Source organism: Coprinopsis cinerea (genome assembly GCF_000182895.1).
Source record: "Coprinopsis cinerea okayama7#130 chromosome 8 map unlocalized cont3.8, whole genome shotgun sequence".
Classification (NCBI taxonomy): domain Eukaryota; kingdom Fungi; phylum Basidiomycota; class Agaricomycetes; order Agaricales; family Psathyrellaceae; genus Coprinopsis; species Coprinopsis cinerea.
In genome coordinates, this window is record NW_003307537.1 from 1,456,210 (window position 1) to 1,478,591 (window position 22,382).

The 22,382-nt window shown below is 50.6% G+C and overlaps 8 protein-coding genes across 8 annotated transcripts; 3 read left to right on the forward strand and 5 right to left on the reverse strand.

Annotated features, from left to right (window-relative positions):
- Positions 1–780: 780 nt before the first annotated feature.
- Positions 781–2,605, reverse strand: CC1G_02980 (hypothetical protein; the record flags this gene model as incomplete). The annotated part of the gene is made up of 2 exons (XM_001835840.2): positions 781–1,787; positions 1,846–2,605. The coding sequence occupies 2 exons, from the start codon at positions 2,603–2,605 to the stop codon at positions 1,102–1,104; spliced, it is 1,446 nt and encodes a 481-aa protein (XP_001835892.2). The 3' UTR covers positions 781–1,101.
- Positions 2,606–4,371: 1,766 nt separating this feature from the next.
- On the reverse strand, positions 4,372–5,435 carry CC1G_02981 (hypothetical protein; the record flags this gene model as incomplete). Its single annotated transcript, XM_001835841.1, has 4 exons — positions 4,372–4,472; positions 4,530–4,989; positions 5,042–5,161; positions 5,217–5,435. 4 exons carry the CDS (start codon positions 5,433–5,435, stop codon positions 4,372–4,374), a joined length of 900 nt encoding a protein of 299 aa, XP_001835893.1.
- A 1,681-nt stretch (positions 5,436–7,116) lies between these two features.
- On the forward strand, positions 7,117–8,916 carry CC1G_02982 (anthranilate phosphoribosyltransferase; the record flags this gene model as incomplete). The annotated part of the gene is made up of 5 exons (XM_001835842.2): positions 7,117–7,183; positions 7,248–7,665; positions 7,721–8,445; positions 8,671–8,734; positions 8,812–8,916. The coding sequence occupies exons 2-5, from the start codon at positions 7,300–7,302 to the stop codon at positions 8,914–8,916; spliced, it is 1,260 nt and encodes a 419-aa protein (XP_001835894.2). The 5' UTR covers positions 7,117–7,183; positions 7,248–7,299.
- Positions 8,917–9,170: 254 nt separating this feature from the next.
- On the reverse strand, positions 9,171–11,837 carry CC1G_02983 (hypothetical protein; the record flags this gene model as incomplete). Its single annotated transcript, XM_001835843.2, has 15 exons — positions 9,171–9,238; positions 9,436–9,494; positions 9,640–9,663; positions 9,862–10,052; positions 10,124–10,331; positions 10,393–10,460; positions 10,601–10,658; positions 10,767–10,840; positions 10,899–10,966; positions 11,021–11,053; positions 11,326–11,358; positions 11,411–11,459; positions 11,558–11,582; positions 11,635–11,727; positions 11,794–11,837. 15 exons carry the CDS (start codon positions 11,835–11,837, stop codon positions 9,171–9,173), a joined length of 1,095 nt encoding a protein of 364 aa, XP_001835895.2.
- Positions 11,838–13,372: 1,535 nt separating this feature from the next.
- On the reverse strand, positions 13,373–14,097 carry CC1G_02984 (hypothetical protein; the record flags this gene model as incomplete). Its single annotated transcript, XM_001835844.2, has 4 exons — positions 13,373–13,434; positions 13,627–13,759; positions 13,969–14,004; positions 14,056–14,097. The coding sequence occupies 4 exons, from the start codon at positions 14,095–14,097 to the stop codon at positions 13,373–13,375; spliced, it is 273 nt and encodes a 90-aa protein (XP_001835896.2).
- A 487-nt stretch (positions 14,098–14,584) lies between these two features.
- Positions 14,585–15,850, reverse strand: CC1G_02985 (deoxyhypusine hydroxylase; the record flags this gene model as incomplete). Its single annotated transcript, XM_001835845.2, has 6 exons — positions 15,687–15,850; positions 15,497–15,630; positions 15,271–15,443; positions 14,995–15,222; positions 14,712–14,943; positions 14,585–14,656 (listed from the first exon to the last, which is right to left on the reverse strand). The coding sequence occupies exons 1-6, from the start codon at positions 15,832–15,834 to the stop codon at positions 14,585–14,587; spliced, it is 987 nt and encodes a 328-aa protein (XP_001835897.1). The 5' UTR covers positions 15,835–15,850.
- Positions 15,851–15,922: 72 nt separating this feature from the next.
- On the forward strand, positions 15,923–16,905 carry CC1G_02986 (hypothetical protein). The gene is made up of 5 exons (XM_001835846.2): positions 15,923–15,938; positions 15,995–16,053; positions 16,106–16,203; positions 16,254–16,353; positions 16,412–16,905. Exons 2-5 carry the CDS (start codon positions 16,042–16,044, stop codon positions 16,895–16,897), a joined length of 696 nt encoding a protein of 231 aa, XP_001835898.2. The 5' UTR covers positions 15,923–15,938; positions 15,995–16,041; the 3' UTR covers positions 16,898–16,905.
- A 110-nt stretch (positions 16,906–17,015) lies between these two features.
- CC1G_02987 (dipeptidyl-peptidase 5) lies at positions 17,016–20,428 on the forward strand (the record flags this gene model as incomplete). The annotated part of the gene is made up of 17 exons (XM_001835847.1): positions 17,016–17,297; positions 17,356–17,447; positions 17,505–17,568; positions 17,625–18,062; positions 18,120–18,261; positions 18,305–18,431; positions 18,485–19,281; positions 19,338–19,429; positions 19,495–19,550; positions 19,610–19,649; positions 19,706–19,726; positions 19,775–19,826; positions 19,888–19,921; positions 19,969–20,004; positions 20,056–20,172; positions 20,226–20,294; positions 20,383–20,428. 17 exons carry the CDS (start codon positions 17,016–17,018, stop codon positions 20,426–20,428), a joined length of 2,505 nt encoding a protein of 834 aa, XP_001835899.1.
- Between the last annotated feature and the right edge of the window lie 1,954 nt (positions 20,429–22,382).

Here is a 22,382-nt window from a genome sequence, read left to right on the forward strand (position 1 = left end):
GTTATCGAGAGCAGCGCAAGTGCCGAGCTGGCGGTATAAGATTAGGATTGTATACATTGTTTTATAAAACAGACGAGAGTAGTCTCGGCAACCCATCCGTTTTCGTCGACAAACCCAAATCGGGGCTTGCCGGCGTAAACGTCTGGGATACCACGGTGCAAAAAGCGGGGGGTATGCTTTCCGCGCGCTTCGGACAATTCTGACGGCTGAAGTAAGCGAGAACAATCGCGCTCAGGCATCCTTCTCCACCTCAGACCACGTCCTATACCCCGTCTGATGTCTCTTTCATGTAAAATACCCATTCATAATGTCACTTCATACATCCAACTTGACACAAAGAATGAAAAGGCCGCGCTTGGCCACCTCACATATGGAAAACAAGCCCGTTCAACCTGCAACTCCAGCTACATCAACCCCCAGCACCGTCTCATCCTCCATTGCCTCAAGGACTCGAATCCATTCTCGCGCAAGGGCATACTCGCAAAAAATGGATACAAGAAGTCGCCCAAGACTCCCTAGGGTGGGGAGGGTTTTGTAGGTGTCTGAGATGGGTGGGGCATCATTTATCAGGCTTAGCTGGGATGGTGAAGTCGAGATGGAGGTCATCATCGTCCAGAGGAGCATATACAAGAAGTTCTGAGGTTGTATCGTCAGGAAGAGGGGCCCCAAATGGAGAGGAGCTGCGAGGACGTGAGATTGTCCATTACAAGGGTTATAGAATGGATTAATGCAGAATAAAATACATCAGACGGGGTGTAGGACGTGGTCTGAGGTGGAGAAGGATGCCTGAGCGCGATTGTTCTCGCTTACTTCAGCCGTCAGAATTGTCCGAAGCGCGCGGAAAGCATACCCCCCGCTTTTTGCACCGTGGTATCCCAGACGTTTACGCCGGCAAGCCCCGATTTGGGTTTGTCGACGAAAACGGATGGGTTGCCGAGACTAAGACGAGAGTACGACTGAGTGCAAGAATACATGTATGTACAAGGTGAAATATAAAGATAACATTTAACACCCAAATATAGCCTCCTCATAGCAAAGCATGGTAGACAAAGCAACGAGAACTCCCAAAATGACCATCGAACAGAGAAAGACACAAACCCACTACGAAGACGGATCGGGATACTCAAGTTCAAGCTCAAGAACATTCATATCCACATCGTTCGTATCCCCGCTAGAATCAAGACTGCGACGGGAATCTCCCGACTTGAACAGTGAAGGCGACAACCCAAAGAAATGCCGAAGGTCAAAGTTTAAAAGTTTGAATTCTCCAGTGGTCGGAGGTGTAGCAGGGGCTGGCGAATCGTCTTGCGTATCTTCGGAACTGGACCCGGTGCCTGAACTCCCAGCGTCAGTGTTGTTAATGGTCGAGGACGAAGCACTGATTGAGGAGGTAGACCCGGTGCTCTCCCCCTGTTGCAGATCAGCTTGGGCGCCGTTGTCGTTCTCAGGAGATGCCTTGGGCGTGGTATCGCACTTGATGGGATGCTGAGGCGAGGAATCAGAATCTGACGATGGCGGTTGCACAAGGAGTTCGACTTCTTCGATCTCAGGTTCGCTGTCTCTCCGGTGTAGATCTGCGGATTTCGCTGGACTAGCTTGAAGAACAGGCCCAGGTTTAGCTTTCTGCCTAGGTTCAGAGGTTGCGACAGAGGAACTGGACTCAGAGGTGGGCACATCATTTTCCATCCTCTCGGTTGACACCTTCGGTGGACTGCACAGCGGAGTAGGCGGATCTGATTGCTCTGAGTGTGATTCGGTCGTAGCAGTAGGTTTTGCATCGACCGTCCCTGTAGTGAGGATCACAGTCAGAGACTAGGACTACATCAATACATAAGGCACTCCTACCTTGTCGCGACCCAACGCTGGGTGACCGATATTCATCTATCAACCTCTTTAACAATTTCGCCGTTTTGTTAGGTTTCTTGGGCGAGTTGGCATTCAGGGTCGCTAGATTGATTAATGGATGTTTCGTGGACAGAGAGCTGATATCAGGGAAGGGGTTTGGATCTGGTGTAAGGTGTGTTGCCTTGTGTACCTCATCCTTCGTGTTCTGGGCGACTGTGTCAGGAGGCAGTTTGGGCGACATAAGAAGCGAGGGAAGAGGTTGGGAAGGAGGCGACGGAGAAGTGGGCTCTGTAGGCGATACGGGACTTGCTACCATCCCAGTTGGCTGGTCGGCTTTGGATTCCACAACCTGAGAACCGACGTTGTCGCCTTCGATGTCAGTGCCCGTCACCTGAGGGTCCGGGGTGGCAGAAGCCAGCGTGGCCGTTTCAGACGGTGTCGATTGGGCTAAATCCATCACAGCGGGAGGGGCGAACTGTTTTTTCAGCCCCTTCGGGACACTCAAAGTGAAAAACCTAGACTGGCTGAGAATAGGCACTCCTTCAGGATTGGAGCAGAACGACGAAGGCGCTAGCGGTGGTAGGCTCCCCGGCGGTCGACAGAGGATACAGAGATGGTAAGAGTTCGGTGATTGAGACCCACTGTCCCCTTCACCAACGTCTTGTTGCGCATCTGTCATAGCTTTGTCGTACATCGCCTGTAGCTCCCCTTCTTCGTAATCTTCCTCGTCCACAGGTATCGGGGATGGCGACCTTTGCATGCCTTGGCCAACTATTGGAGGTGGCGACTTCTGCACGTCCGGTCTGGTGTCCATCGAGTCTTGTTCCAAAGGCGATGGTGGGAAATTCGACGCAGGAGATTCCGGACAAGGTGACGGTGAACCCCGCTCCACAGGAGACGAGACGATATTTCTCTTCTTCCGCAGTGGAATTGGGCGAGGTGGACGGTGAGCAGAGGAAGCTAAAGGAGATTTCTGAGAATTCACAGGTGTCCGGGGAATCGACGACGTGGGCGGAGAACCTTCATCCTCTGAAGTCAAGATGACGATTGTGTTACCTTCCAACGCTGTCCGGACTGGAACTTGGATACTACTCGCGGTAGGAGATATCGTTGGCGGCTCGTGGTCTGAGCACAAATCAATGATCTCTGCCGTCCCTTCTGGAGGTTTCCTGGTGCGTTTACGCCGAGGAGATGGTTCTTCATCGTTTTCTTCATCGTCGATTTCCACTGTCCCCAGTTTGACTGTGGTGCCTATAAAGAGATGACTGAGCTCGCCTTTCTCTGGTGGGCACGGACGTACGATGTCGATTCAAACTCTTGACACGTTTTCGTTTCTCTGTGATCAGGAATGAATGGAGCGCACTCGATTGCAGATCAGAAGCAAAGCCTACTTTGAACGACCGGCCTTCCATGACTCGTCCATGCTGTTTGAGTTTGACCACGCTTTCCCTGAGACGAACGTTTTTGTGCCGCTTCTTTCGCTGCGATTGAAGCAAGCTGGGTGCTCAAAGTTGGCACGTCTGAATCCGAGCTAGATTCTTCCTCCTCTTCAGGTTCCCATCGTCGTTTTTGACCTCTCTCCGCAGGCATATGAACAGGCAAGGGCGAAAGAACCGGCGCTGGTCTTGCTAAAGTTCGCTGTGAACTTTGGGGTGCCCTTGACCTGGGTGCGGTGTCCTCAACGGCTGGTGGTACGAGGCAAAACCCAACGCGTCAAGGCCCTGCGTTCAAGCTGAGCCGAAGGGCCAAACATACCGGTCTTGCGTCGCTTGGCAGTCCTGCTCGTCGCGCTCAAACTAGACGGTCCCGGTTCATGGTCTCGTTTGTTCGTCCATGCGCAAGAACGCTGGGCCATTCCTTTCAACGGACACACTATTTTGCAGAGATGGTCACTGTTTGAGGTAAGAAAACTAACTAATTGTTTGGCACTCGCTGCCGCGACAAAACGTGGCGCTGACCGTGTGATGGCATGCTGTCACCTCACCCGAAAAAGGTTTAGGGGGTATACCCTCTCAGTGGCCTAGGCGCCTACGGGCGATAATCACGATAAGCTTGTCTCGTACCCATCCGTTTTCAGTCGTTTGACCTCCGTGGGTGAGGGATAGCGTTCGAAGACGCGGCTCCCACGGGAGATCCTGAGCCAAAAGCGGATGGGAACGAGACAACGATAAGCATACAGTGACATAGCATTCGACATGAGTATGAGTAAACGACAGAATTGGCATGGAGTTACGGTCAATGAAACCATGATATAATGTCCCTCCGCGAGAGTCGACTGCTGCATATTGTCGGCTCATCCATGAAAAAAACGATATCCACTCCAATGACAATGAATCCGGTCCTCCACGAACAAAGGCGACGATACGAGCTACCCCGAGCTCCCACTTGACGATAATGATCTTACCAACGACGGAGACTATGAAACGAACGACAGCAAAACATGATTGAGGTTGCTTGAGTGATAAAGGATACCGCGGTAAAAACGGAAGGAGTCGGAAAATCGCTAAAGAAGAAGCTGCCAGCAAGCTACTGGTGCCAGCCCATGGCGGTCCAAGCTTGACGAGCAGCTTCTTCTTTAGCGATTTTCTGACTCCTACCGGTGCCACGGCCGTATTCTTTGCCATTCACTAATAGGACCCTGGATCAGTAAAAGCGATCACAATGCACGGTGCGGTGAAGCTTACAGCAGCATCGAACATGCCAAAGAGGTGCATGTGGGGGACCAGACTGCTCTGCAGGGTAGGTTACATGCACGCCATTCTGGGCTGCCTTCTGATTCATCAAAGCCACTGTGACCAGGTTCTGTTGAACTACGTGTCCTTGCCCGGTAGTTGTATGCATCCCGTGCGCTCCCTGCGCAAAGCCAGTAGGCCCACGGCCGTATGGCGTTCCAGGAGGCATCGGTGGTGGAGGCGCCATGGGTTGAGGGGGAGGAGCGAATTGCATGGGTACGTATCTCTGCGCAGCAGGAGGCGAAGAAGGAACAGGTGGAGATGCGGTTCGATGAGTAGGCATATCTTCCAAGATCGCAGTGGCACCATTCGGGTCAATCAACCGCGAAATCCACTGCTGGATCTCCTTCAGTCCATTGCGGTTGCGGAAGTAGACGGCGCCAACATAGGTTTCGAACACCTTGCGCATTTCCTGGCGCAGACATTGATTAGATGGGGCGGGGGATCAGTTAGACTGTACTCACCGTACTAGAATTCATACTTCGTTCCATCTCTGAAGGGGCGATCCGCAGCTTGGTCTTCAATCCGTAAGCGTTCATCCATGTGTCCACAGTGGTGTCACTCAGTGACTCCTTGATCCTGGCCTATACCATGGGCGTTGACGGAGGTTGGGGCGGGAATGGGGACGGAGGGACTTACGCTGAGCTGGTCGGCCGGGAGACTTGGATTCTTCGCATGGAACCAATGTGTGGCGACGACCATCTGCAGAACATAAGCACCTAGCTCAGCTAGACGATCTGTATCTCCATAGTCTTCATTCAACGGAGCACCGGTCATGCGAAGAGATTTATGAGTGAATACATCGAGTAAGAGCTCAACATCTCCTTCAATCTTGGGAAGCGGTGGTAGGTTGGCCATGCTGAAGAATGTGGGAGATGTCGATGGGAAGAATCCCAATCAATGGGGCGCTGCCTTTATATATGTTGTGGGCAAGCCCAACCCCCGGCGAGCGCTTGCCACGCACAGCAAACCGTGTGTGGCTCGGAAAAATCACCGTCGCTGCTGCGCACAACATGCCATCATCCTCAGCTAAATCTTTCACAAAAATAGCACAAAGCCTTACTCTTTGTTTCCCTTTTTTCCTGTACCATTTTCAGGAGAGAACACTGTCTGTGGTACTCGTGGTACGGCACGATCCGGCCATGCCGTCGTTCCGTTCGGCAGTTTGCCGGAGATTCCGGCCACTGCATCCCGCAGCATCCTCAATTGAGCGCTTAAGTCGCAGCAACCGTGGGTTGGAACCAATGGCTGTACGAGTAACTCTTGGCGACGCTTCGACTCGCGTGATTGGCTCCGAGGCAGCTTTTGGCACGCTACAATCGGAGAAGAACATGTTCAAACTCAGACCAAACGCTCAGCCACTGGCGGTCCACGGATCTCCTCGAAGTTGACGTTCATACCATTCCGTGATCACCGTCGAATACCCTACTATCATTGACAACGGTATGCAACGCGGTCACAGTGTTGCAACGGACCTTATCGCAGCCCAGGCGCTGCTTTATCGGCCCAGATTTTTATATAATCCTATGCGGGTGAACGCGACAGTGCTTTCTATTTTACTTTTGTAACGGAGAAGCAATTGCTTCTCAGAGGAATGCGTTATCAGTGGTAGAATTTTCGTTGCAAAAGCAAAAATCCCACGTAGTTTGGACATTCCGCAATGAGTGGGAGTGGATTGACCGTATAAACTACATATAAATTAACAATGAATGTTTTCTAACCCACTGGTCTACCTTTCATGCCCCTCGTACCCTTTCTGAAGAGACGAAACAGAAATCTTGGGAGCGTGACAGGAGCGAGAGAGCGTTCCCAGCAGTTTGCAACGCGACCTCCCGCGACTTTCATCAAACGATCAAAAGTTTGTCACGCTCCCCCCTTCGGAGTTGCCAATGATGTGACATCGGAGTGTTCGCCATCATGTCACAGTCGTTGCAACACTATGACTTTTGGTGCTTTTGAGACACCCTCCACCGGCCTCCCTCTGGCAGAACGAGAACTTCGCTGATTCTCTAAATGACTAAATAAATGAATAGCCGAATAGAACAGCAACCTAAATACCAAATTTCAAATTCCCAAAATGAGTACACAGAGAGATATTGAAGAGAGAGTGAAATCCGTTGCAACACCCTGCAAACGATAGTAGGTCGTTATAAAAACCCATCGGCTCGCCACATTTCAGACCGCCTTCAACTCCATGGGCCCCATACATAACAGAATGCACAGACGCCATCGGCCACCATAAACGTCACCATCAAGGGCTTCAAGCTTCAAGCTGCTGCCTTCCATACCATAGTGACACCAATCAGCCAGTCAGAGTCGTCGTGAACGTCGGAGACCTTCATTTCCGAACTGGGTGAAAGGCATTGCCCGCTCTGTACCAGCGAGTGTATTGGAAGCCGCACTGCGCGAAAGACACTCGTTGGTCGGCCGAAAGGGGGCTTCATCGGCGAATCAATATAGCAGTTCACCTTGACATTGCCTTCCAGCTTTCATTCCACTGTTGTTACACTCCATCGGGAACTCCGTTTATATACTCTGGTCGCATTCGAGCGTGCACGCCGCATACAAACCCCAGTAACGACGCGAGGAAATTAGTGCTGAAAAGGGTACATACTCCATTCTGCGATCTGATTTATTTTCAGGCAATCCACTGACTCATTTAAATCACAGAACACTTCAGTTTCGAATCTACTTTGATACCAGCCTCATACCCTCACATACCATGACCCAATACACCCAAGACACCTTCCGAGCACTTGTGAAGAAGCTCGTCGAGAAACCAGAATATTTCAGTTCGGATGATCTCAAAGTAGCGCTCAACCATCTCTTCACCCCCGACGTCCTCCATCCTTCCCAGATCGGCGCCTTCCTTACTGCCTTGCACATCCACCGTATCGAGCGACGTCCCGAATTCCTCACCGCAGCCGCCTCTGTGCTTCGACAGAAAGCCCTTAAAGCCGCTGTGCAAGAACTCGAGAAGGATTTCGTAGTAGATATCGTTGGAACCGGAGGTGACGGGTACAACCTGTTCAATGTTAGTACCACCGCAGCAATCGTGGCTGCTGGTGCCGGTGCACGGGTAATCAAGGTAAGTTTCAAAGTTGCCTCGTCTTCCTCCCTTTGAGCTTATGGTTTGTCAATAGCATGGTAGCCGGGCATCAACCTCTTCATCAGGCTCCGCTGATCTCCTGGAATCACTCGACTGTCTGTTCACCGTCCCCACACCAGGCACACCGATGCCCATCCCCCGCGTCCCCTTCACCTTCATCCTTGCGCCACACTATCATCCAGCAATGGCTTCCATCGCTCCCTTCCGCAAAGCACTCCCCTTCCGCACCATGTTCAACGTCCTCGGTCCCTTGATCAACCCAGCAAATCCCCGTGGAATGGTTCTCGGTGTTGCCATTCCCGAGATTGGTTTGGCGTTCGCAAAATCGTTGAAGGAAGGAGGAGTAGAGAAGGCACTGGTTGTCTGCGGTTATGAGGGACTGGACGAGATCAGCTGCGCTGGTCCTACCCACGCCTGGGAACTCCATCCTGACGGTTCAATCACAGAAAAGGTTTTGAAGCCGAAAGACTTTGGATTGCCAGTCCATCCATTATCCACGGTCGCTGGTGGTTCTCCCCAAGAAAATGCGGCAACGTTCAAGACGTTACTCACCTCTGGTGACAAGATCCCCGAAATCCTCATCCCCGTCCTTGATTTCGTGTTGATGAACGCTTCTGCTTTGCTCGTCGTCGCTGGTATTGCGAGGGACTACGTTCACGGCACAGAGCTTGCTCGCCAGAGCATTGTCTCAGGCGAGGCATGGAGGGCTTTGGAAACTTTCCGAGATGCTGGGCGGAAGGCTGCCGCTCAAATCGCATCGTAGGATACCTGTCGGTCTCCTGGTATCCATACTCGAGCCCGTAGTCAGTCAGGACAAAATGTACTAATATCTTCCAAATAACATCACAACTAGACTGAGCAGACTAGCCCGCATCCGGACATTCCTATCGTGTATGGAGTAGTCCGAGGAGCCCAAGTCCCAGGAGTACTCACCTTGATTTATGACTCGGATCACACTTACAAGCCCGTTCTAGGGCTTGTTAGAACGTTAAACTCTACAACCTACGATTGGCATTCGGAAGTAGTCAACATCAACTATCTACAAGATGTACGGTCAAGTAGAAGTCGACGTTGGAAGGGATGGCCTGGGGTAATTAATTTTCAACAATGAACATCGACTGGCAGGAGATACCCGCCAGAGAGACGTTCCGTCCGGAACCGATCCATCCCTCAACGGGGCCCGCTGAGGACGATAGCCCATCGAGAGAACGAACCGGTCACCGGATATAACACTGCGAAGAGCACCGGCAACATGATATGCGGGGGCAACTAAGCTGTCCTACGTGAGAACTTGAACGATGTGCAGAAAGCGCCATGGCGCGCTGCGCCCTCCTACTACGATCGAAAGAACTCAAATGTACTACCCATCAGGAGAAAGCCTTCAGGGTTCAATGCTTGGCTGTAGTGGATATGTCAGCTAGGAAGCGACAGGAGAAGCGCAAGGCAGACTAACCGAATAGCGGATACGTTATCGCCATCGATTCCTAGAAGTCGCGAACCGACGCAAACTTCTTGACTGTACATCCACACTCTAGCAGAGGGGATCCTGGAGCTATCGGGATGGGAGTTAGAATCCCAAAGCACCCTCAAAGCAGAATGTTTGACTTACCCAACAACGAGACCCGGGACGTTGTCGGGAAATACTGGGCGGTGCACAACGGCAACCTAAACGGAGTCCACTGACAGGGACAAATACTGTCGCAGAAACTGTGTTAAAACGAGGTTGCATGCACCGAGAGTCGGACATACCGAGAAGCGAAAACCGTATCGCTCTCAACCAGATACGACCACCATGGTCGGGGAGACCTCTCCAAAGAGACAAGAAAGGGAATTTTGAGTTAATGAGCCTGGCCACTTTAGGGCCGGCTGCGGAGTTTCACTTGCCATCACGGGACCTTGCCCCTGTCTACGGTGCTCCTCACAGCTCATAAGCACCTGAATATGGAATCCTACCTGCTGTTGTCCTTTAAAATTTCACTGTAATGGTTATCATCAAGAAGATACGTGACAGGGTCTAGGTAAATTAATCATCATATAACGCCAAACCAGCTGATCGAACGAATGAATGGCCTCGGGTAAGGCTTAAGGAAGACCAAGGTATGGACGTATGCCGTAGTAAATAAGTATAACAGAGAAAAAAAAGGAATGCTGAACGAGTCCATTTGCACATCTTACGCCGCATAGTACGGATGATTCCACTGGCGTTTCTCGTTATCCGAAGCCTCCAAAGAGGAGTGAGTTGACGCATCGCCCGGCCTTCTATTGCCAATAGAGATTGGGAGCACTGTTTGGTGCCCATTGGGGACATCCACGAGCTCATGAGACTCGACATGGACAAAGATCTCTGGCCTTGAAGCAACGCCGACCTGAACACCGCCCAATTCCCAAGTCAGAGAGATGAAACGCATCGGATAGTTTTGGGATAGATTGCGCTTACCGATCTAACGTCCTGTTGCAGGCTCATACGTTGTTTCGAGACAGCGCCCTGGCTTCCTTGTCCGGTGCCGCTGCTCAAACCATGTTCCGATTCAAGGATAGTCTTGTTTTGATCCTTGGTGTGGAAGTTCCATCCCTTTCGAGAGTTCAAACTACTCATCAGAGAGTTGGTGTATAACTTGGCCAGAGGGAAATTGAAGATGAGATGACTTTCAATCAGAATTTGGGTTAGTTGATCGGCAATCGACGAGTGCAGGTGGATCCACATACGTTCCCTTCGGCTGCGTGCAGTTGACATGTTTAGCATCTTTTCCGAGACGGGGCAAGATAACGGTATGCTTACATCTGTCAGGAAAGTGATCAAGTCCAAGCTCGCAACAATCATGGTGAGAAGACCCGTTTGCATAGTGACTACAGGGTAGGGATTCAGTATTCAGCTTCGGCTTCGCCACCATGGGAAGAGGAGGAGTAAACTCACGCCGAATAATGCGATCCACAATGAGGTCGGAATGCGAGAATCCGGTCTTGTGTTGTCGCTGATATGAAGCGAGATGAGCCTAAGCCTCTAGACAGTGTTTCGACGAAAGTCTTACCCTGAGAAGATGTTAGCAGGCCATTCGGTTGAAAGCACCCATCCTACTCACAAATACCAGACGAGAATTCCTGTGATGAGAATATCGCAGAGAGCTTCGGCAGCGAGCCAAACAATGACGGTAGCCTACAGTACCCGTGAGCGGTGTGCGACGTGCGGAGATGTCCGAAGTACATTTACATACCTTGAAATTTTGGAACTCAGTGAAGGTCGGCGTTCGACCGACTTCGAATGCAGTCCAGATACCCGCGACTGAATACGAAAGGTTGACATGGGAATGATGCTGAAGTTGGCGTGTGAGCTTACCTCCTCCAGCACCGGCAAGGAGCCCGATAATGACTGCACCAATCCAGCTCTTGGTCAGAACTTTGACTCGCCAGGCAAAGAACAGCTGAACGGCCATGGCGATTAGACCCTGATACTAGAGTTAGCCCAAGCTTGATCTGCGACATGGTCGGGCTGACTTACTGTCAGTGCTGGGTCTGAAGACTGAAATCAGCATGCAGTTGCGAGGAGACGAATAACTATGACCACTAACCGGTGGCAAAGACTAGGAGAGACGGATATGTGTAAGTATGGAGGGGCGCCAAATGGCAGGGTCGATTACTCACTCCAGTCAGCTTTGTTGAGGATTTCAACGATGCCTAGAAAGATACTGTGAGGACTTTAACACCTTCGATACCCAGGGACACTTACCATAGAATTTAATCAGGGAACGGTAGAGATAAGCAAAGAGGAATGCAGTCTGGAAAAGGTCTGCGATGAAGATGAGCGCCACCTTGACGCCAGTCAGCCCTTCTGAAGTGCTTCTCTGGGGTAGATCGACAGGATAGATCGACGTACAGCAATCTTAATCCACACAGGATCCCTAAAGCAGTTGAATTAGCCAGAGGAACACATTGGCAAGGAAGTAGACCGACTTTTTATACGTTACACCATAAAGATATACCTGCGTGATCATAATGCCACACAGCAGAACATTAATGAAGAACCCGATGAACATCTGTCCATGGCTGCAAGGCACGACGATGAGACAAGAATTGTCAGCGACTCTGTCACTGAGATGAGGCACTACTTACGCAATCTCTGCGGGCGATCCTTGCAGGGCGACTTCCCCAGCCATGTTGACAGCGGACGCGGTGTAAAAGGGGGAAGGGAAGAGCTTATTCCGGGAGGGGGGAGGTGTCCAAGGGCGTGGATAAAGGAAAGATGAGTTGCGCTTACATCCCCCTCTGGATTTATTGGCTACGCGTGGTACCCTGAAAATGCATTCGGAAGGCTTTCCTCTTGGAGTAGAAGCTGGGGATTTCGCGCCTGTCAAACATGTCATAGCCGAACTGCCCTGGTTTCTTCTTGTTCGCTCACCAAGCTCTCAACGAGGGATTGATGCATCAATCATTGTGACGGAGCTACAACTTGGACGTCTATTTTCAGAATATACCCCAACACAGTGAACCCTGGTGGAATTGAATGTTGATTGGATTGAATGGAGCATCTTACCTCCTAATCAGCACCCATTGTGAACCGCTCTCGTAACCGTGATCGTGCGGAGCCGTCGTTTCCAACTGAAATTGAAAGTCAAGGGTCGTTGCCGGACGAGAGAGAGCTGGCGCTGGTGACTGAAGGGGCCACTGTTCTGTGCGAAGTCCGGGTTGAATGCCTGCCGAGTAGTATCGCTGGTGCTGGTGGAGTGTAACCATCACCTATGATCATCAGTAATGCTTAGAGCATTTTCTCAGAAGGAAGGCTATCGAGAGATTGCCTGTCGAGAGACGTGCTTCTCGTGATGGATGGCTCTGTTCGAGTCAGATGGCGAGCATGCCTACAGTCCACGAGGGCGTCGAGGAGTAGAAATGAGATTCCTAACCGCATGAGTCCTCGAGGCGTTCTTCTGCCGGTGATGTTCCGTCGTAACCCACTTTTGAAGGATAAACATCGATGTATTATCACCTGGAGTCAAGGAAGCTTGCACGCCGGGTAGGTATTAGTGTTGTACAGCATTTGCAAGATAGAAGAGATTGTTAGTGTGGAATAATTTATGGTCACAGGTATTGCCTTGGCACGCACCGCCAACGATGTTATTTCAGGCGCAAAGAGCACTAGCAAAAACAGTAATTTGCCATACGAGGCAAACAGCTCCGGTGAGTTAGCGTCAACTGGCGCGATATCATCGCGATGAATCTCGCGCGCACACCTGGGTGCCACTGGATAACGTCGAAAGATCCTCTACTGCAAGCGGCCCTTACAATCGGAGAGGAAATGGTGGTTTCAGCTTTACCCAGCGTAAGCAGCCGAAGACCAAGGGGTCTTTTGGTGCATTCAGATTTGTGTTTGCGCCGCCATGAGCTCAGCGTGGCTTTCGATTTTCGATCGGTGGTGCATTAGAAACTGGAAGCGATACCCCGATGATTGAGGGAGTCGTTACACATGCTGATACGACTCTCGACATGACCGTGCCGGGACGGGTGACGACAACTGGTAATTCTTCTGCACGTCCTAAGTACGGAGGTTGAACGATTGATAAGCCTTGATATCATCAACCCTTTCAGAAGCAGTGTATTCGATGGTGCGGGAATTTAGAACACCTTCACTGGGAAGAGGGAAGTAAATGTGAGATTGAAAGCTTCTTTGTAGACGCTGAAAGGATCCAGTCAATGTTTACTCTGGACTCCAAGCAATGTGGCACCAACTGGCATGAATTTCGGCCGCGTAGAGACACGCTAAAACTTGGATACGTCGGTCAGCCAATGTACCTGATGTGGCAGTATAGCCTCCACGTCGTATGCTTGAAGACAGACAGGCACTTGAGTGGAACCTGTAGCTGGATGGAAGATATCTCGGCGATGCCGACGAAACTGTCAAATGTCGATGAGAGATGTGACGAATCAGAGAGATGGCGAATATCGACTCACCCGGACGTTTGATCCTACTCTCGAGGTCAACGGTCAGATAGACCATGCAAAGGAACAATAGCGACAACCGTCCTTGTGAACAATATGAGACGTTGGACTTTGGCATGTATTCGGAAACTTCGACCAGGGGATGCTGTGAACAGAAGCATCCATTAGAGGACCTTGGGAAGGTAATCTTATCAGGTTCTACAAGGGTGCATGAGCGAAAGATCAGAAAGCTGGAGGAGCCCTGCCAAACGTTAGAAGGCCTATTGGTGTAGCGTGGTATGTATAACGATGAATCTCCGTGACTGGGAACAGAAATGGATCAGCAATCAGTCAGTCGCAAGGAAAGTGACATACCACGGGTATGGAAAGACGTCTACGCCCCTTCTCCGTCTAAACAACGTTCCAAGACGAGATCCCAACAGTCAGAGATTCAGAACGCACTCCGTTCAGCGCAAGGTTCGAGAGTGGAGGTCGAGGTGTCATTGTTCCAAAGTGTGTGCACGCAACAGAGGTTGCACAGTTTTGCCTTCGTCTTCCGGACTGAACGAGGTGAACATATGCAGTCCAAAGCAGTCCGAGTAGACCTTTTGGTTTCAACTGTAAGTTTGTCGCATCATCCTATTCCTTAGGCTGTGGTTGTGGTTGTGTTTGTCCAAAGCAGGCGAAGCCTTGACGAAGTATGTATGGCAAAATCCGAGGACTAGTGACGGACACTGCCACCCCCTAATACTTAGACGAAAAATCTCTCCGCTCTCTCTCGACAGCAGTGGCTTGGTCGACTCTAGGCTCCATGAAAAGGTACTTTTCCTTCCCATTGATATAAGTACAACGTGTGTTAAATGGAAAAGCGATAACATAAATGATTTTCATGTTAAATGGTACCCAGATGGATCTTTCGCTGTACGAGAGCCACCTCGGAACTGGCCAGAAGGCGAGTGCTATCCGCACCAAGCAACATAGTAAACCTTCCTTAGGCGGCGACCGAGACATTCGCCACGGTCTCCAATCCATTGGCATATTGGAATTCTCCCGAGTTCTCATGCTAAAGTAATGCTGATTAGATTCCTACATGGAGGTTTCACTAAATGTAGACTCACCTCCCACATGTCAATAGCTACTTGACAGCTCTCGCGAACGACCTGGGGCGAATCCTCCCTAGTCATCCATTCCCGCAGGTGAGGCAAGACTTCAGGTGTGGCGATTCCGCCTAGAGCTTCGGCGGCTTCATGGCGAACCATGTCGGATTCCGAAGCATTTTGAAGGACTTGAAGTAGCGCAGGTACGGAGTGGGGGGATAGCATCTGACCGAAGATGAATGCGATTTCGTGTCTAGACCCCGAATGTTAGAACCGGCTATAGAGAGTGATCGTTACAACGCACTTGAACAAAGCACTGTCATCGGCGAATCCGGAGGCAAGGGCATCGACAGCCTCCGCGGTCCCGATGTTCCTAAGGGCAAACATCGCCCGATAACGTTCGAAAAGAGGCAGTTTGGTGTCGACCAATTGGGCCTGTAGGGCTTGGATTGATTCAGAGGAAATGTCCTCGGGCTTGGGCTTGCCAGCCAGCAATTTCGATGTAGCTGGTGCAGGGTCAATGGATGTGTATCTAATAAAGGTTCAGCATGTCAAACACTCTAATCCGTCATGGACGTACGGGACCGCGTTCTCTGCCTCGCGCTGCCTTTTAGCTTCCTCGGAATGATCCCATTGAATTTTAGCGATTGCGATCTCGCAGGTTTCTCGCACAGCCCTCTCAGAATCTTTCAAGAACTCCTCCAGGACAGGTATTGAGCCCTTGGAAGAGATGGCACCGATTGCTTCAGCGGCCTGGAGTCAAGGGTCAGCTTTGTGCACAAGCCTTATCAAGGTAATGGTCGTACCTCATGTCTGACCATTGGGTCTTCAGCGGTATCCCTCAGGACAGCTTCGAGCTTGGGTAGAGCCGATTCCTTCTTCAACTGACCCAAGCAGTAGGCGAGCTCATGTTTCAGCAGTGCCGAAGGGTCGTCGAATCCTGTGGTGGGCTGATTATAGCACTGGTGACAGTTTTATCAGACTATTCTTCCATACCTTTCGAAATGATGTCCACGGCTTCATCGTTGTCCAAGCCCTTGAGGGTGAATAGGGCTCTGAATCGAACATGTAGAGGCACCTTGCCCGAAGTATTGAGCAAGCATTCCTCTAGGGCCTTGAGCTCGTCGGCGGCAACAGCAACCATGATGATGGAATCTAATCAAGGGTCAAGATAATTTTGGATCGGACTTCGAAAATCCTTGTCCTTCTTATCCTCCACCATGCCCCGGTCAAAACGAGCTAAACTTGGTAGGCGTTGCCGCTTCTATCGATAAAGGAGTGAAAAATGCTGAAATAACATTTAGTGTCTCTCACAAAAGTCGCTAAAAAGACACGAGAACACAAAAATGCCATGATGAATGAGGTGCGTTGTTATACCACCCATGTTCGAGCCTAAAGGACTGAAAACCGCGCAGTTGCAGGTCAACGCTGAGAAATGGCGGTATTGCTGGTTATTCGAAGTCGGATCCATGCGAAATGCTCACCTTAAAACTGTGCGGAACCTGTGGAAAGAGTGCGCCCCCTCGATTCCCAAAATCTGGTTCAACTCTTACCAATTTTTAGTTCTGCACGGATATTCTTTGGGCGAGGGGCTGTCATGGCGAAGGCGCTGGGCACGACGCCAGAGGAAGAACACAAGGAAGGGATCCATAAGCTTGCCAAAGTGCGTATCAAAGGCGGTTTTTCATAGACGGGGACTAACCTTGTTTCCCACCCGGTAGCAAATCAAAGGACAAGTTGGCCTGCTTTTCACGGATACCGAACCCCAGGAGGTCATCGAATGGTTTGCTGACTTCAAACAGCCTGACTTTGCCCGAGCAGGCAATATCGCAAGTCGCACTGTGATCCTCCCTGCAGGTCCTGTTATGCAACGGCACTCAGATCCACCTGAGCCTTTCCCCCACAACGAAGATCCTCAGCTGCGCAAGCTGGGCCTAACGACCATCATGGACAGAGGTGTCCCGACCCTCACCAACCCTCACAAAATCTGCACGCAGGGCAAGCCCTTGACCGCAGAACAAACGCAGCTCCTTAAGCTCATCGGCGAACGCATGGTTCACTTCCGAGTTGGCCTTCTCGCACGGTGGGACGCTGCGACTGGTGAAGTTGTCCAGCTAGAGTCGTCTATCACACCTGAAGAAAAGGGAGAGGTGCAGTTGGAGGAAGGTGCTGAAGATGAGGGTGAGGACGATGTTCAGATGTCATGAGCGCTTTACTAGTGATTCTTGCTTTCTTCCCCTGCAAAATTATCCTACCTTTCTACTGTATGTAATCATTAGGTTTTGTATCTGGTATCCTTGTATGTGAACGGTACCGAGTGCCGACATGGCCTCATCAGCTCCCAGGATCACTCCATCCAGAATTCTGCATGACGGGACCGAACACGGACGTTGGACTTCAGCTTCAACCACCACAGTTGTCGTGTCTGGCGTCGACCACAGCCTTTGGATACCTTGGATGAAGCTCTCGATCCCCCTTTTGGGACTTTCGGGTCAGGTCCCGTTCACCAGTCCTCCTATTGCCTCGAAAGGGGCACCAGCGCCTGTGAGGGGCAATCACAATTTCACTCTCAAGGAGGGTGCAGACACGTTCTCGCCTCGCGACCTAGTGCGTATTCTTAGCGAGTAGGAAGGAATGCAGTGGGTTCTGACTTTCAGGTTGCAAGGTTACTCTGGGTCGCCCAGGCTCCGCGATTGCCAACCACGACGGAGATCTTGCTCTTGTTCCATTCAGCAAGTATAACCTCGAAGAGAAGAGGTGAGAATCTCGTGGTCCTATGAGCTCAGTGCATGACGACGGTGTTCAACTGTTCAGGAATTACAAGTCCTTGTTCGTCATTGCGCTCGACTGCGACAATGTCAAACCACTCCAGATTCCGGTAAGCATGTCGAGCAGCTTTCTGTCTGGCACCCGTTTACATACCACCCGTAGCAGCTTGAGAAGGGCGGCGATGCATTCTGGCTGGCCTCTCGAACAATTGCGACAGTAGTTGAAGGGTCGGATGGATCCGAACTATACGCCCTTGACATTACATTCGAGACGTCTCTTCATACCTCGGGAGAGCCGCAGCTTATTGGAAGATTCCCAACAAAGACGCCCGCAAATTTCCGCTTTAACCCTCATTCCTCCTTTTTGGTTTTCTCCGACTATGTATATGAAGACGGCAATCTCACCACTGTCAATCGACAAGACGAGGCTTGGGAGAATCGCGGAAATAGCGCTTATGTGTATGATGCCACTTATGAACGACACTGGGATACCTGGCAGGGCCCCAAGCGCCCCCAGCTTTTCAGCGTCTCTTTGGCCCAAGGGGAGGACAAGAAATGGAAACTTGGGAAAGTATTTCACAGCCCGCTAAAGGGAACCAAACACGTACGTCTTCCTTTTCACACCGGCGGGCTGCATGTCGTTTCTCAAATAGATTTCTAGTATTCTCCTGTGGAACCGTTTGGGGGAACTGATGACTTCGATGTATCCAATACCCACATCCTGTACACCGCCAAGGATCCAGAGCTTCCCGAAGCATGGCATACCAAACAGAACGTGAGGGTCGATCTTTTCGTCTCGCTCCGTGAGGTCTAACATCCGCACCTAGGTCTACATTGTCGATATAGAGGGTGTCTCTTCGCCTAAGGAATTGACGTCTGGTAAACAGGGTGCAACACACAGCCCTGTCTTCAGTACCTCTGGCACCAAGGTCGCCTGGCTTGAACTTGATAAAGACGGATATGAAAGTGACAGGTAATAATCACACCCCCTGGCGCTTATATGGATCCACTCAACTTCCGTTGCAGGGCAAAGATCGTCATTTATGATCTTGAGAAGGACATCAGGTTCACCGTCACCCAAAGTTGGGACAGGTCAGCAGACGGTCTTGCCTTTTCCGAAGACGACAAATTCTTGTACCTCACCGCGGGTGATGAAGCTAAGGTCAAGGTATTTGCGTTACCAATAGCGCCAACTCCTGAACATTCCACCACACATCCTCGCTTGGACAGCAGGTTTTCCACCCCTGTCCCACTTACCCATGCACGTGCAGCAAGTGACGTCCAGCCTCTTCCCAATGGCCGCCTACTCTTTAGCCAATCATCATTCACCCACCCCAAAGACGCATTCATCATTCGGAACCTACATTCCATCGAGGCTGCTATACTTGTAAATGATACGGACTATCTCAGCGGAATCGAGCCTGTTCGCCTCACCAATTTTGCCAAAGATGATTTACTGGGAAAGTACTTGGGCGAGGGAGAGGAATTTTGGTTCAAGGGAGCACATCACAAGAATGTCCAGGGCTGGGCGATCAAGCCTAAAGGTTGGGAAGCGAACGCAGCTAAGAAGTGGCCGGTAGTCTTGCTCATTCACGGAGGTATGTATTTCGGTCTTTCTGATAGTGCATCGTGTTCGATCGGCGTCTTCCAGGGCCCCAAGGCGCTTGGGAGGACCAATGGTCCACGCGGTGGAATCCAAATGGTAAGGGTGGAATGTTTGATCTCAGCAAACAAGCCTTCTAAATCTCATCCTTTAGTGTTCGCCAACCAGGGCTATTTTGTCATTATGATTAATCCCACTGGAAGCACCACGTTTGGTCAGGGTATGTGTAACGAATCTCCGACAAGCGCTATTGTTAACACCCCCGGTGGTTTCAAGAATTTACCGACGCCATCGCCGAAGACTGGGGAGGGAAACCCTTCATAGATATGATCAATGGCTGGAAATATGTCTTGGAGAAATATCCGGAGGTAATTTCCGTGTCTTTTCTACGAGGATATCGGAACTCGTGCTCACAGTGCACCTTCCTTCCTAGATTGACGCGGAAAGAGCAGTAGCAGCTGGAGCGAGTTGGGGCGGATATGCTATCAAGTCGGTTCAAACGCAAATACCATGATTTGAAGAGTATGCTGACCTCAGTTCCGTTGCAGTTGGATCCAAGGACATCCGGAGTTCGGGTTTGGTTTCAAAGTGGGTGCACTTGCGTCAATATCGCATACATTAATCTAACGTTCAGGTAATGGTAGGCACTCGTGGCACATGACGGGGTCAGTCTTCATCGGAACGAATCAGCCGGTTGCTTGACCTTGCGTTAGGTATTTGATGCCACATACAATGGGTATTCAACGGACGAACTCTTCTTCGTAAGTGAGAAACTCTGACTCGAGACAACCTGGCTCATGCAAAACTTTCATCGAATTCTGATCAGTTCAACCACGAATGGGGAGGGAGGCAAGTTTGAGGTTCGAGTCATTAACCTCCGAAGCTTGAGATTAACGAACTGCTGTAGACCGTGGGAGTCCAAGAGTAAACGACTATCTGAGAAGTAAGTCCTCGATTCCACTGGCCATTGGTACATTATTAATTGCGGCTTAAGGATGAGTCCATCGAATTACGTCCACAAATGGTCTACGCCTCAGCTTCTCATCCATGGAAGCAAAGATTACCGCCTGCCTGAGACTGAGAGTATTGGCGCCTTCCATGCGTTGCAGCAGTGCGTCGATAACGTCATTCACATGTTTAGCGTTCATTCAGGGTCTCCAATAGGCTAGGGATCCCCAGTCGTTTGGTCATCTTCCCAGACGAGAATCATTGGGTCTTGAACCATGGAAATAGGTAAAGTAGTTCACTTCTTGAGCTTGGCTACATTGGCTGATGAAATTGTACTTCGCGAAAGCTTGAAATGGCACCATGAGGTGTTCAGATGGTTCGACCAATTCGTTGGCGATAATGAAGTAGAAAGCGATTAAGCGCCGACCGGTTGGCAATCGAGGCCCGATCCTACATCCTTTACAAAGTTGTATACGTTTTATCATGGGATCTTGATTCCGTAGGTGCTTGACGCGAAAATAGTGTATCGGCTGCAATCCGGAAATACAAGGTTGTACTGAGAACGGACCGTAAGGTAAATTAAGCGCCCAGGAATGGGGACGTACCTTGTGTCCACCCAAGCCCCATGGTTGTGGAGAGGGGTTCCAAGTCAAAAGATATGAAATTCTTCGGCCTCGAGGGGGTATACAGCGGATCGAGACGTCACGTTTCAGCGAGAGCTTCGACTGGCGGGAAAGTGTTGGATAGTCCACAGCTTCTCCGATATTTCCCTTGCCGTGTGTGCACGGCAATCCGTGTATCTCCTAGATACAGACTATGCATCAGTCAATTGTCGTATCCATTGCGGACGATACAGAGAACTTCAAATTCGAAAACCATTGAACTAGACAAAAGCACACCCCTCGTATCGCCGAGCCGTATATGGCGCGGTGTAAACCCAATACCTGCCCATCCAACTTGAAACCACTTCAGTCAATCTGAGAGTCGGAGCTGTAGCTCACCTCTTTAGACGGTGTGGTGCTGAACGTCTGCTGAGCTGTCGGAGGCAACTACGTGAACATGGAACGGAGAGGGACTGGATGTATCTCGACTACTGCTGGTGGTCGAAAGGCCGTCATAGACCTCTTTTATTTTTTTTATTGGTTGGCCATCCTGGGCGAGAGTCCACCAGGATAGCCATCGTCTTTTCGTAGCCACCAGTCAGCAAAGTCGACAGGACATCCATGACAATGCCATCGGTCACAGGAAAAAGAAGTGAAGTGGATAATACTAAGGCAATGCCTAGGCAGGCTGGTACAAAACCTTATCCTCAGTCCGCCGAAGTGTGTCGGGATAGATTTGCCAACCTCCCCAGGCCTGCGAAGAAAAGAGGGGGAAAAATGGGAAGGGAGGTGAGGGATGTGGACTCCGAGGGCCTCGTCACGATTTTATAACCAGGCTTACCAAAGCCAATAGCACAGCTCTTTAAGCGCTTACAGTCGTCGAGAACCCTGCCACGGTAATAGAATCACGCCAGAATCCTGCAAATCTGGGTCGACTGGAAACCACACAACACGGTGACGTGTGCGTGAGATCGTTGGCGCTTAATATGCAGGATAAAGCATCAATTAGCAGTAGTAACCATCTATGTATGATTCGATCGTTTATGCATATACAAGAAGTGCAGTGAATGGTTCATTAAGAGCTGTGCACGCGTACCTTGTATCCTTTAACTTAAACATGGTGAGATACCATTCTTCAGAATTCAATAGGCGCGCATCTTGTTTCTTGGCTTTTTCAACGTGGCCTGGAGCGTAAGCTAGGCCAGGCGGAGCGCCACCATTTCCCCTACTCTTGGGTCCAGGACCGCGTTTCGTTTCCCAAGCTAGACGTGTTCGGGGTCCCAGGAGGAGCGTATCAGCCGTCACTCGCACAGCATGGTACCACATCAATACACCATGGCGGCTGCCTGTACACAAGCCTCCGTGTCGGTGACGCGGAGGAAATTCAATTGACTGCCACTAGATTTGAATCCTGTCTTTAGCGCCTAGTACCTCAAAGGTTTACCATGCTCTGTCATTCTACAAAGGAAGGATGCGTCCACCATGATGGGCAGACAGGATTGACATCCTTCTCTGTCATAGAACATCTTGTAACGACAGCTTTTCACCAGAAATCCCATCACCCGATGGGCCGAAGCGGTTTAAGCGCCCGTCATGGGACTTATGAAGAAGACACGAGATGAGGCGAGGATCGGGGGAATTGGTAACCAGAGCCGCTTAAAACCATATTTTGGCGGCCGAGGTGCGGTACAACCTCGCTTTCGAAAGGGTCATGGAATTCCGATGCTGCCATCGGTATTGATACAACCGCATGAGTAGTTAATTGTTTTCT

Excerpts from the sequence above, each read along its gene's own strand:
- CC1G_02986 (XM_001835846.2), top strand. Across the intron at positions 16,204-16,253 it reads GTGCGGAACCTGTGGAAAGA|TTCTGCACGGATATTCTTTG; the intron begins GTGCGCCCCCTC and ends ACCAATTTTTAG. Across the intron at positions 16,354-16,411 it reads GGATCCATAAGCTTGCCAAA|CAAATCAAAGGACAAGTTGG; the intron begins GTGCGTATCAAA and ends CCCACCCGGTAG.